A 12,809-nucleotide genomic window follows, 5' to 3' on the forward strand; every position below is an offset into this window, starting at 1 on the left:
GTGATGATATTGTAGTGTATCATGATAAAAGATCCACAATTCCACAATTGAGGGCATCTGTATTGTCATATATAAAATGGATACACGTTTTAATAAGTTTGAATAAAAAAGATAAAAATAAGCCTGTGAACTACATTTAAGATCATTTATAAATGAATGAATAAATGAATGAAAGAATAAATGAATGAAAGAATAAATGAATGAATGAATGAATGAATGAATGAATACATGTTAAAGTTTGTTTTGTTTAACGACACCACTAGAGCACATTGATTTATTAATCATCAGCTATTGGATGTCAAACATTTGTAATTCTGACATAGAGAGGACACCTGCTACATTTTTGCATTAGTAGCAAGGGATCTTTTATATGCACTATCCCACAGACAGGAAAGCACATACCACGGCCTATGACCAGTTGTGCTGTACTGGCTGGAACAAGGAAAAAAACAACAATCAGTTGAATGGATCCACCGAGGTGGTTCGATCCTGTGATGCAAGCACTTCAAGCGAGCACTTGTATCCCGCCCCGAATGAATGAATGAATGAATCAATCAAATGATAAAATACTAAATGGAATGAAATGAGACAAACCTGAGGTACCGCCGAGCTGTGCCAGGACATCATGGTAACAATGATGTCCACTACAAAGTAGTTTATTCCACCAGAGCTCAGAGGTCCACTGAATATCAATTGAGACAAGGGACATAGCCAAAATTTTCCATAAGGCTGAAATATCTGAAATGTGATTATTGAAATACCTGTTGACCTTTGACCAGGGAAATCATAATAATTTGCACAAAACAGAATTATAAAAGTGAATCTCAACATGTCTTTAAGAGCACTGAAATGTAATGCAGAATTTATATAGGCTCTACAACGAGAGTTCAATGAGAGAGAGAGAGAGATTGAGAAGAGTTAAAGTTAAAGTTTTTTTTGTTTAACAACACCCCTAGAGCACATTGATTCATTAATCATCAGCTATTGGATGTCAAACATTTGGTAATTTTGACATAAGTCTTAGAAAACATTGTGTACGTATTAATTTTGCATTGTTAGTGCCAAACCTAAAGTCACAAAATGTATATTCACACATTATTTTTTTTACAGATGCCAACAGTTATTTGCAAAATTTAAATGTCATTAACATAAAAAAACACGTCACAATATTAAAGGGACACACCCTAGTTACAGTTATTTGTTAACCATTACGGCGTTGTTTTTCGCTATTAAACCCCATTTTTCACAAATAAAATTGCACTTTACTTACATTTTATTATTTAGAATACACATTTCCATTCACCTGAAGTGCTTTTTGGTAATCCTGATGTTTGTAAAACCACGAAATGCATTTTTTGCATTTTTTCACAAGACGTGCTATCGAGAAAAACCCGTTAAGCAAGCGAGGTCCAATCTATTTTTAGAGGGAATCTTCCTGTGTAAACGTCACAGATGTTGGTATACCACGTGACCGTTATCATTTTGGTTCGGTTTGTTTTCTCGTGCGCGGTTCGCGCAATCAACATCCGATTTGTTGTTGTTCATTTGTGAGATTTTTCTTCACAGTTCATGAACATTTTCAGTAACAATAAAGTTCAGACAAGTAAGTGTCTCAATACAAAACGTTACAAACCCTTAAAACCAATAATTTTGCTAAGTCTTATGATATCTGGACAGGGGATACAACCAGGACAGAACAGTTGGAACATGTCCAGGAGAGGTGAAACGAACGCACCCCAAGTCTGTGAAATTTGTCGTGACGTAGACATTGTTGTGCTTCGAGCGACATCTACCGGTGACATCAGAATACTAACTTTCAAAATTATTTCAAGCAATTGGGACATGGGGATTCCCATGGTATTTATCGATATAAAACCTGCTTTTTCACTCCATTTGATAAAAACGTGATCTAAGTGTGTTACAGGTTTGTAGATTAACCAAATTATAATTTATTTTCGCTAGATGGAACTAGGGTGTGCGGCTTTAATCAGTTTTACAGTAATCACATTAACACAGTTACCTCAGCAGTGTTGGTGATCAGTTTAGCTATGAAGAGTTTGATGTTGCCATGGCAGGTAACACTTGTCATCTTTTTGTGCAGGTATGACATCCAGTCCGGCATTTGACTTGGAACACTGCCCTACAACACATAAGTAATCAAACAAGTAATATCAAAGATATGGCTCTGGCAAAGTTAATGCCACCAAGCAATAAGGACAAACACAGAAAATTACACAGTAATGAATAAGTATAATGTAGAAAGCTTTTTTGTGTTTTGTTTTATGTACATTTTCATTCTGATGCTAAATAACTTTGCATCTTGTTTGATAATCATAAAACAGTTTACTAACTTGTTTTATATATACCTTACAGATTTTTTCTGCAGATTGTGTTTATTTAATAAGATGTCTATAAAACAAATACAGCCATCAATAAAGGGTAGGCACAGAATTCTGACTATGTATGTACTTCACCCCATCAAATATTAATTTAATGCATAAAATTGTAATACAAACTGCCCTAGAAATTAAGAGTTTAAAATAAATTATATTCTAAATAACAAAGCTTAAATATTTGTGTCTATATATCCATTATGTTCTCTTCCATGTCTTTTCCATGTCACTACAATCAAATTCAGATCCAGTGAGAAATATTGCTTGGATTTCTTACATGTGGTGGTGCAGGTGGTATGTTGTTCCTTTGCATGTGTTTCAGTAATGCTATCATGGTGGCCATACATTCATGTTGGTTTATTTGATCCATCTCCAGTTCAACATAATCACCCTCCACTGATACATGTCCTTCCTGTGTATTACACGAGTAAGATATTTATTAAAAAGACACATGTTATCTCATTAACCAAAACACACCCAAGTATAGAGAGAGAGAGAGAGAGAGAGAGAGAGAGAGAGAGAGAGAGAGAGAGAGAGAGAGAGAGAGAGAGAGAGAGAGAGAGAGAAAGAGATAGATGTCGGTCTGAAGATATTAGCTTTAAACTGCATTCACCATTTTAACTTCACTTAAAGCTGTATTCTAAATTAAAATGCTAAACATTACTAATGCACCACCTAAAACACTTTTAGTATCAATTTTCAAAAATACATTAATGAATACAGCATGCCCTAAACCTTACTTGTTGCTATGGAGGCCATCTTGGATGTTTTGAAAGGATTAGTCTGACACTTTAACCATTATAACTTGTACTAATTATAACAAGAATACATTACTGGATCATCATCAGGAAGTGTGTTGCTGGATTTTCTCTTTACTGGAGTTCTCATGTGGTCTGTACCAGATGACCCAGCCGTGCTCTGATGAAACAAATATCAAATTATAAACAGAACATACATTTTTATGTTTCACTTTTGCATTAAATATAAACATGATTACCCAATACATATTTCAGACCAGCTATCACCTGTAAGTGCAGTCCAGCTATCTGTGATGGCCTAATATTCTGCTGAACAACCCTCTTTTATTACTTGGTGTTACACGTCGGACAATACATTAAAGAAGCCCTTATTATATAGAGAACACTGTTAGCAATGGCATGCACATTTGGTATATGGAAGTCCATGTTGGATCAGTTACATGGTAATTATTATTAACATCAATAAATTTAACAAAATACTTGCTTTCTAAATACCTAGCATTTCATACCTGAATACTGATAATTTAAAAGTTAACGCCCTTTAAGAATTCAGTGTGACAAAATGTTAAACCCTATATGCCATATTTGGTTAAAATGGTGGATATTAATTTGCAAGTACATTTATATTGATGTCATTTATTCATTTCGACTTATTTTTGTGCTTATATCCAATTACGGTTCAAGCACGCTCTCCTGGGCACACACCTCAGCTATCTGGGCTGTCTGTCCTGAACAGTGAGCTAGTTGTTAGTTGTTTAGTGGTGAGTAAGAGAGAAGAGGGTGTAGTGGCCATTGAGTCCTTAAGAACTCACTCTGGGTTGGAGCCGGAACCGGGCTGTGAACCCTGTACCTACCAGCCTGTAGTCCGATGGCTTAACCACTGCGCCACCGAGGCCAGTTATTGATGTCATACACAGGGTGAGAAATATAAATGAACAATACTGACCTGTGCAGAGACTGACAAGGAGAAGTCATATCGGTTGACATCTTCACTAAGACTGCTATCGGCCAGATACATGGACGCCAAGTGGAAAGATGACGTATAGGACCGATCACTGTCATCATCATCCTCAGCCTGTTGTTTCTTTAACTCATTTCTGATAGAAACAAACTTCTTCTTTCTTTCCATGACCGTCTGAAAGATAAATCAGAAAATGTAATATTGGCAGAATTTATTTTTGTAAAAATGGGTGCCACAAACCAATGCTCACATAGTGACATTATAATACTATGACATATACACATAGGAGAAAGTCTCCAGTTGTTAAGATAGAGTTTATGTTCCAGCTGGTTGACATAATTTTGATAACAACTTGATAATTCACATTACATATTGCACAACAAGCTCTGTCACTCACAAAATTTGCTAATTTTATTTTAATTTGGATAAATAATTTCATGTAATAATTGAATAACAGAGTATCTGCAATTTTTTAAATTTAAATGTGAAATTTTTTGCTCACCCAAAATTAGCCCTACTCAACATTATAATATTAGTTTTGTTAATGCTTAAAAATGGTAATTCTTTGAAAACAATTTAGTTAAAGAAATGAATAGAGCACCCGTGTTTGGCAATAAATTATGTTTTATCATCAATCTTAGCAAACTCAGTTTAAAATATGTGATGGTTCTTCTGTGGTGTTGTTGACATAATACTATCTAATCACATGTATTGAAGAAAATGTTAATGATTAAAATGAATGAAGTACCTGAAGTTCTGCCTGGAATTCCCAGTGTGCATCTTTGTCTATTATATTGTCCAACAGGAATTGCCCCTGTAAATAATCAGTTACAAAATCCTGCTGTTAAAGTATTTGTTCAATTCTCTTCTGCAAAAAGCCCACAGCAGTCATGCAGTATTTTTAAACTACGTCATTTATTTCTACTTTTACTCTTCCAAAATATGAACGCATGCTAATTATATTAATAGGATAGCAAACATATGGGGGAGACGTGCACCAAGAAAAAAGCATATGGTGTAAACCACCAAATTAAATCCTACAGGTGAAGTACCAGTTGTGAATAATATGTACATATATTAAACATGTTTTGAGTTCACTTATAAACCATTAATATAGTCAAAACCTGTGTTCAAAAGCAATTTGTCAACCTCCAATTTCAATAGTTTATATATACATATACATATATATATATATATAAACAAGATATTGCTTATTCTCTGCCAAGTCATATATAAATAAAGTTCAGTATTGATTAATAAATCCTGATTTACCCAAACCCCAGGGAACTAATAATTGTTTAACTGAGTTTCCTATTTTTTATGCTTTACACATTTAGACAGTTTATTATAAGCACTATGTAATATACAATTCTTTGTTTTCAATAATTTTAACCAATATTTTATCATACATTTAAATGTTTTAACTATCTGCCAATATGGACGATCACAAATTAATATAATAAAACCCAAGAAAACCGTACAACAGATAAATATTAACTATCATTATAAGTAATGATGAATATGCCAACTTTAGCTTCTTTGTCACTGAACAAGAAGCCATTGTAGAATTTGCTGTCCGTCTGCGTGCAGGAGATGACTGCGATGAGAAGGTTGTATGCTGAGCAGTGGTACTGTCGTCTCTCTTCAAGCAGAGTTGTCTCCCCTCTGATGTCTTCACTTTTAGCTTCGTGAGCACTTCTAACATGAAAAACCCCACACATAACTTTCAATTATATACAGGCATAGATGTGATATCCATTTAAAAATACAAGATAAAATGTTCTGAAAAGCTAAAATCCATAGTTGAATATTGATCATTTTTCAGTTATTTCATATGACATCCAGTAAGACTTATGTTATGCACAAAGTGCTGAAAAATCACATCTTTGTACAGGTAAAGGAAACTCAGTAATTAAATTTTCACTTCTTGGTAATATGAGGGTCTTTTACTGGTGAAATATTTTTTAATAAAGTATAGCTTAATAGTTATGTAAATATTTGACTGAACAAGGTGTTGTACCTTAAGTTCATCCTAAATATTCACATTTGTATAAGAATATTTTTATAAAAATATATCAGAATATTACTAGGCAGTCAACTGTAATCAGATGTGGTGGATCTTCGGTTAGCTTCACCATATATAAAATCAGTGCAATCTGTTCTATTGACATTCAAACACTCTTGATATGAATAATTATCCAGTCCTAACTATTTGACAGGTCTGTGATACCCTCCATATGCATAGTGTTTCTTCCTTTTTATCACCATTATTAATATTGTATTTGGGTTGCAGAAATTTAAACATTGATAAATAATTATGGGCATTCTGTTTTTAACCACACTTGAAATTAAAGTATTTCCAATATGTTTGTGCGCAGACAGTCATCTTGCTAAAACATGTAACTGGTGCATTTATATAAAACAAACAACGAATGACCAGGGCTTCTAGATTATAGTAGACCCACTCCCATGACTAGTGATATTCAATGTTGGGCTAGTAAATAACTACTATTGCAATGCCAGACAGGGCTTCTAGATTATAGTAGACCCACTCCCATGACTAGTGATATTCAATGTTGGGCTAGTAAATAACTACTATTGCAATGCCAGACAGGGCTTCTAGATTATAGTAGACCCACTCACATGACTAGTGATATTCAATGTTGGGCTAGTAAATAACTACTATTGCAATGCCAGACAGGGCTTCTAGATTATAGTAGACCCACTCACATGACTAGTGATATTCAATGTTGGGCTAGTAAATAACTACTATTGCAATGCCAGACAGGGCTTCTAGATTATAGTAGACCCACTCCCATGACTAGTGATATTCAATGTTGGGCTAGTAAATAACTACTATTGCAATGCCAGACAGGGCTTCTAGATTATAGTAGACCCACTCACATGACTAGTGATATTCAATGTTGGGCTAGTAAATAACTACTATTGCAATGCCAGACAGGGCTTCTAGATTATAGTAGACCCACTCACATGACTAGTGATATTCAATGTTGGGCTAGTAAATAACTACTATTGCAATGCCAGACAGGGCTTCTAGATTATAGTAGACCCACTCCCATGACTAGTGATATTCAATGTTGGGCTAGTAAATAACTACTATTGCAATGCCAGACAGGGCTTCTAGATTATAGTAGACCCACTCACATGACTAGTGATATTCAATGTTGGGCTAGTAAATAACTACTATTGCAATGCCAGACAGGGCTTCTAGATTATAGTAGACCCACTCACATGACTAGTGATATTCAATGTTGGGCTAGTAAATAACTACTATTGCCATGCTCGATGGCAAGTGGATAAAAATTGTCAAATGTTGCAGTAAATTTTGTAAATATGAATACCCTGACCTCTTTAGATGACATATCTGATTATTACTATTTAGTAACATTGCATTAACTTATAGTAAAGTAGGGCTAATGAATATTTAATCATGGCTAGTACATTTTTTAAATCACTGATCCCATGGCTAGTGGATTTTAATAACATTCTAGAAGCCCTGTGAATGACAGATAACGTGTGTAGATAAAAATAAAACACAAATCTAATTATGGCTTAATTTTTAATCATATTTCATTGATGACGTAATCTAGCATATTTTTATTTCAATTTTAATGCAAGGAGCTTGTAATGTAAACAGAAGATTACTAAGCAGGATTAACAAACTTCCAATGGATAAAGTAAAAGATAAAAGACATCCATAGAAAATAAAACTCACTTTGTAATTTTGAGTGTCAATTCCTTGCCAGTTTCTGCTTTAGCTCCACAGTATTTCTGGTTAATAACAGAGTTTTTAGTGTTCAGTTCCTCCTTTGACAGCCTCGAATACAACACTTCCAACAGCTCAAAACAGCAGGTCTTGCTGATTAGCTGATTCTCCAAAGCTGACTGAGTAAATGGGTATATGAATATTAGTTGAATATTATTTCACACAACACAAACATCTCAGAATGTAATCTACACACTTCTAGTGTATTCATTCACGGTTCAATTTATGAAATTCCATGTAGTGAACAATGGCTTAAATGACCATCAGTGAGTCTAGTCACGACAGGTGGCTGTATATATTATCACTATTCAAAATATTAAAATGTGATTTACTGTGTATGCTGGCAATTAGTGGATAGGTGCTCGGTAAATTAAAATATTTTATTCCATTTTTTTTTCACAATTCGAATATCTTCTTTCAATTACAGTTGTTACCAATAATATATCATTTGTCCACATGCTTATGATATGATATTTCTATAAGAAAATATCACTGAAATATTTATGTCTGTCAGTATAATAAACTCATGTACAAAGGGACATCATCAATAAATGTTATCCTTTAGGCCTAGATCTCCAAGTACACAATAACTAAAAGATTATTAGTTAACACAAATATTTTAAAACGCTCTGTGTTAGATCGTGTTGGCTGAAAATGGTAAATGTAACATCAGTTACCGTGGAATTGCACACATTATCCCTACGACTTACTTTTACTTGTTTTGCTTCGACTGTTTGCATAATTTCTACAATATGTTCACAGAAGAATTCAATCAAAGCAGACTTTTTGGCAAGTTGCAGCATAGGCAAACACACTCGTTCAAGTGTGGCTCTGCGAATCTCTGCTGGAAAACTTCCCTCTTTCACAAAAATACCATATGGTATATCCAAAGCCAGTTTCTGTTTGTCTCCAGGTAATCTGAAGCAAGGCAAAATTTTAAGAACATACTAAAGCACAACATAACCAAAAGTATTGAGAACAAGTGGTTTATGTAGAAATATAACCAGTTGTTCTTTTAATTTTATCACAAAATTAATGTATAAATCAAAATTATCAAATGTTTGACATCCAATAGCTGATGATTAATAAATCAATGTACTCTAGTGATGTCGTTAAACAAAACAACTTTAAGAGCACATACAATTATGTTATAAAATATGAAGAAAATTGTATGATAAATATGAACCCCTTTATGCAGTTCCTCGTAGGTAATAAGTTGATGTACTATGCATAAAGGTACTGTGTAAAACAAAGTAAGAATTAAAAATAAAATATTTTGTGTCTTTACCATTACTAATATTTATTGTTTGTGTGCATACAAAACATGTATTTTCAAACCAATTTCAGCCATAGCATGTCAGACATAACCTTAATTTGGATAATTTACAAAACAAAAATCTTACCTATAGTGCAATTATCCTTAAAGTGTGTGTGTGTGTACATTATACATAACAAACAATTGTCTTGTAAAAATATCCATAGTTTACAGTACTCACATGTTTTTGATAGTGTTCAGTATAAAAAAGCATTAAAACACTCTCTATTCTGTTGTGTTACTAGTAATAAATGTATAAAAACATCCAGAAATGGACCATGCTTGTATCTATCCTTGACGTTTGAATTGGCTATTTGCATTAAACCACAAATATATGAGACTTCTATAAAATATTCAGAATGAAGAAGAAGGAAATGTTTTATTTAATGACGCACTCAACACGTTATTTAAGGTTATATGGCGTCAGACATATGGTTATGGACTACACAGATATTGAGAGAGGAAACCCACTGTCGCCACTTCATGGGCTACTCTTTTTGATTAGCAACAAGGGATCTTTTATATGCACCATCCCACAGACAGGATAGTACATACCACGGCCTTTGTTACACCAGTTGTGGAGCACTGGCTGAAACGAGAAATAGTCCAATGGGTCCACTGACGGGGATTGATCCTTGACCGACCGCGCATCAAACGAATGCTTTACCACTGGGCTACGACCCACCCCCTATATTCAGAATGAGAGCAACAACTTGATTACAAAGATAAATTTTGATAAGACTACTTAATTGTTTCTAATTACTTTCTGATGAATTTTGTCAGACATTTCTGAATTTCGTCTTCATGTGCATGGCGGGATTCTCGACAGAAGATGCTGATTACAACCTCAAGGAGAACAGGGTTACAGGACAGTTCTAATGCAGACAGCAGCTGCAACAGAAGATTAAAACCACTGAACAAAATAAATAAAACTAGAGTACTGAGAGTACAACTAAATAAATACATGGGTCGCTTACCAGGCCCAATAAATTTTTTATCTCCGAAATTCAAAGGCCATAACCATGAAAGTGAAGCATGATATGATAAGTCTAAATGATAAAGCCATAAGCTGTATGTGGGACAGATGGATAGAATGACGGAGACCAAACTTACAGTCCCCTTCAGTTGGACCAGGAGGGGATTAATAACATAATGACCAGCATGCAAATAACTCTGTGCTTTACCAAAATAATGATTTTAGTAATAACAATTGAAAAAATTAAAAAAAGAAAAGAAATTATCTACTTATTTTATGTATTTTTTATCTGAACTGTTTTTATACTCCAGGTTTTAAATGCTGTTCTCCTATTTTTATGTTTAGTTTTCTCCTGATGATGTCAACATCTAGTTGACAAAATGTTGCGACTTTTCCCTTATGGTTTTAAACAGATTTATTTTTATTATTATTATCTGCTGAACAATATAGCATCAGGGTTCGTTCTTTGATGGCACTCTGATTATCTAAATATTCCCATAAATTAGATTTCTGTAACATCAATCTTAAAAATCTATTCCAGCATCCAATGTTCATATAACATTTTACATGTATTAGCAAATGCAATTCCCATGACAATGTAATAGTTAAATCACTATATTATTTAATGGCATCAAATTATAAATTAATTAGTGATTTGTACTTTACCAAATTGAGGGAAATTCTCGATAGCTACTGCCAGGAGGAACATTTTATACAAATAGTACTACAAACATATCCTGGTGTCATATGTTTTCGATACGATAAGCAAAAAATTAAAATATAATAAAAACAATACTTCGTACATACAATACTACTTTACCTTTCTCAAGTCACATTAGTTTATTGTGAAAAACTGATAATTTCCCATGAACACCAAATTTTCCTTCAAAAACACTAGCTGCTAAATCGTACAGGTGTTTCCGCTATATTTTCACAAACATCATATGTTTTCAATAGTTTCATTGGCTGTCTAGTTTTGTCCTTTTTATGGCAGTGAAGGGTCTATACTCCGTGCAATAATTTACATCAAAATCTTCTTTTGAAAATAAAATCATATAATGTTTGTAACTTGTAAAAAATATTGAAAGACAGTGTTCACTTAAAACATATTTACATTATGTTTTCGTCATAGGCTAATGTCTAATCCTCTTGTTATACGTATCAACGACACCTAAATTCAGACTGTCACCTTAAGTACTCTGACAGAGATACAGAACTATATATTTTCAAAAAATCTAATTCCACCAAACCACCTTTATTTGTAGTAAATGTAAATGCACATGTAAACATGTCCCCACCAGAAATTACCGAAAAGATCTTTGCTGTGAATAACATAAGAGGTAACCCAACCAGCCTTCCATAAATTTTATTGTTCAGTGTAATGATCACATGGTATATCTTCGAACTTTGGCAAGTCAGATGTCAGTGTTGCAGACGATAACTTTGCAGGGATTTGTGATACCTGGATTTCGCTATGTGAGGCATTTCATTAGTACCAAAATATTGCATTACGAAAAACTGATAACATGCACACTATTTATGGTATTATAATTAAAACATAAAGTTGGCAGCTTGACTTGAAGCATTTTTAATATTGAGAGGTAAAAGACACTTCATTGTTTATGTGTAGGCTGATAGTGACATAATATCTCGCGATACATGCAGTTACAAACAAAGTATCGAAAACATACAAGAAAGTTTTATTATTTTTAGTAAAATGTTAGCCAAGGCAAAACCGATTAAAAAATGTATTTGTTTTGTGGTTCCAATTAACAAACCATTTGCTTATCCTGAATCATAGTCAAGTAATAAGATTTTAATAGTGTATGCTAACTAACCTTGTCAATAGCAGTGATGTAGTCAATGAACTTTGGAGAATCCTTTGTCAACTCAGAGCTCTTAAGTGGAAAATGATTTGATATAAATGTATCCAAGCTGGCCCTGAAAAAGATGTGATTTTGACCCTTCACACTCAGCAATTTTCTTTGTACAGAATATATTAACAGGGTTCGATTTGTACACAACACTGATGGCAAGTGCTGTGATGGCTCTTCTTACTGGCCATAGTTCGTTGAAAATTGGACGTTATTGATGGCAAGCAAAATGCCATATCCTCTACCTGGTTTGCATACATTCCATGTTATACATGTACAAATAATAAAATTATCATTGGTAATATGATAAAAGGATCCATATACAACCTAATGTATAAGCTTGAAACCAAGGCACCAGGGTGAAATCATTTTTGTATGAGAAAACATGATAGAAATTAAAATTGCCTTGGTGCCCTTCTTTTAATGGAAAAATGTGCCTTGGTGCCCTAATGTTTTGTAATTAAACTAAAAGCACACTTGTTGTGCCTCTCAAACATTAAACATCGACCCATGTAATAATTGACAACAGTAATACAAAAACTCTTGTAAGAACTTAGTTTATAAACAAAATCAAGTATATCTGTGACCTAAGTTTAGTTTATAAACAAAATCAAATATATCTGTGACCTAAGTTTAGTTTATAAACAAAATCAAATATATCTGTGACCTAAGTTTAGTTTATAAACAAAATCAAATATATCTGTGACCTAAGTTTAGTTTATAATCAAAATCAAGTATATCTGTG

General features: G+C 33.5%; 1 protein-coding gene across 1 annotated transcript in view; it reads right to left on the reverse strand.

Annotated features, from left to right (window-relative positions):
• The window catches only part of LOC121379650 (DNA-dependent protein kinase catalytic subunit-like), a 113,535-nt gene that overhangs the window by 48,756 nt on the left and 51,970 nt on the right, over positions 1-12,809 (reverse strand). Inside the window, exons 44-54 of the mRNA XM_041508298.1 lie at positions 12,029-12,131; positions 9,978-10,105; positions 8,610-8,817; positions 7,849-8,018; positions 5,642-5,810; positions 4,861-4,926; positions 4,098-4,286; positions 3,228-3,311; positions 2,671-2,805; positions 2,021-2,140; positions 595-738 (exon numbers count right to left, since the gene is read on the reverse strand). Of these exons, the coding sequence (XP_041364232.1) occupies positions 595-738; positions 2,021-2,140; positions 2,671-2,805; positions 3,228-3,311; positions 4,098-4,286; positions 4,861-4,926; positions 5,642-5,810; positions 7,849-8,018; positions 8,610-8,817; positions 9,978-10,105; positions 12,029-12,131 (1,516 nt within the window). The remainder of the gene's footprint in view (positions 1-594; positions 739-2,020; positions 2,141-2,670; positions 2,806-3,227; positions 3,312-4,097; positions 4,287-4,860; positions 4,927-5,641; positions 5,811-7,848; positions 8,019-8,609; positions 8,818-9,977; positions 10,106-12,028; positions 12,132-12,809) is intronic.

This window comes from Gigantopelta aegis, chromosome 8 (genome assembly GCF_016097555.1).
Source record: "Gigantopelta aegis isolate Gae_Host chromosome 8, Gae_host_genome, whole genome shotgun sequence".
In the NCBI taxonomy this organism is placed as follows: Eukaryota; Metazoa; Mollusca; class Gastropoda; order Neomphalida; family Peltospiridae; genus Gigantopelta; species Gigantopelta aegis.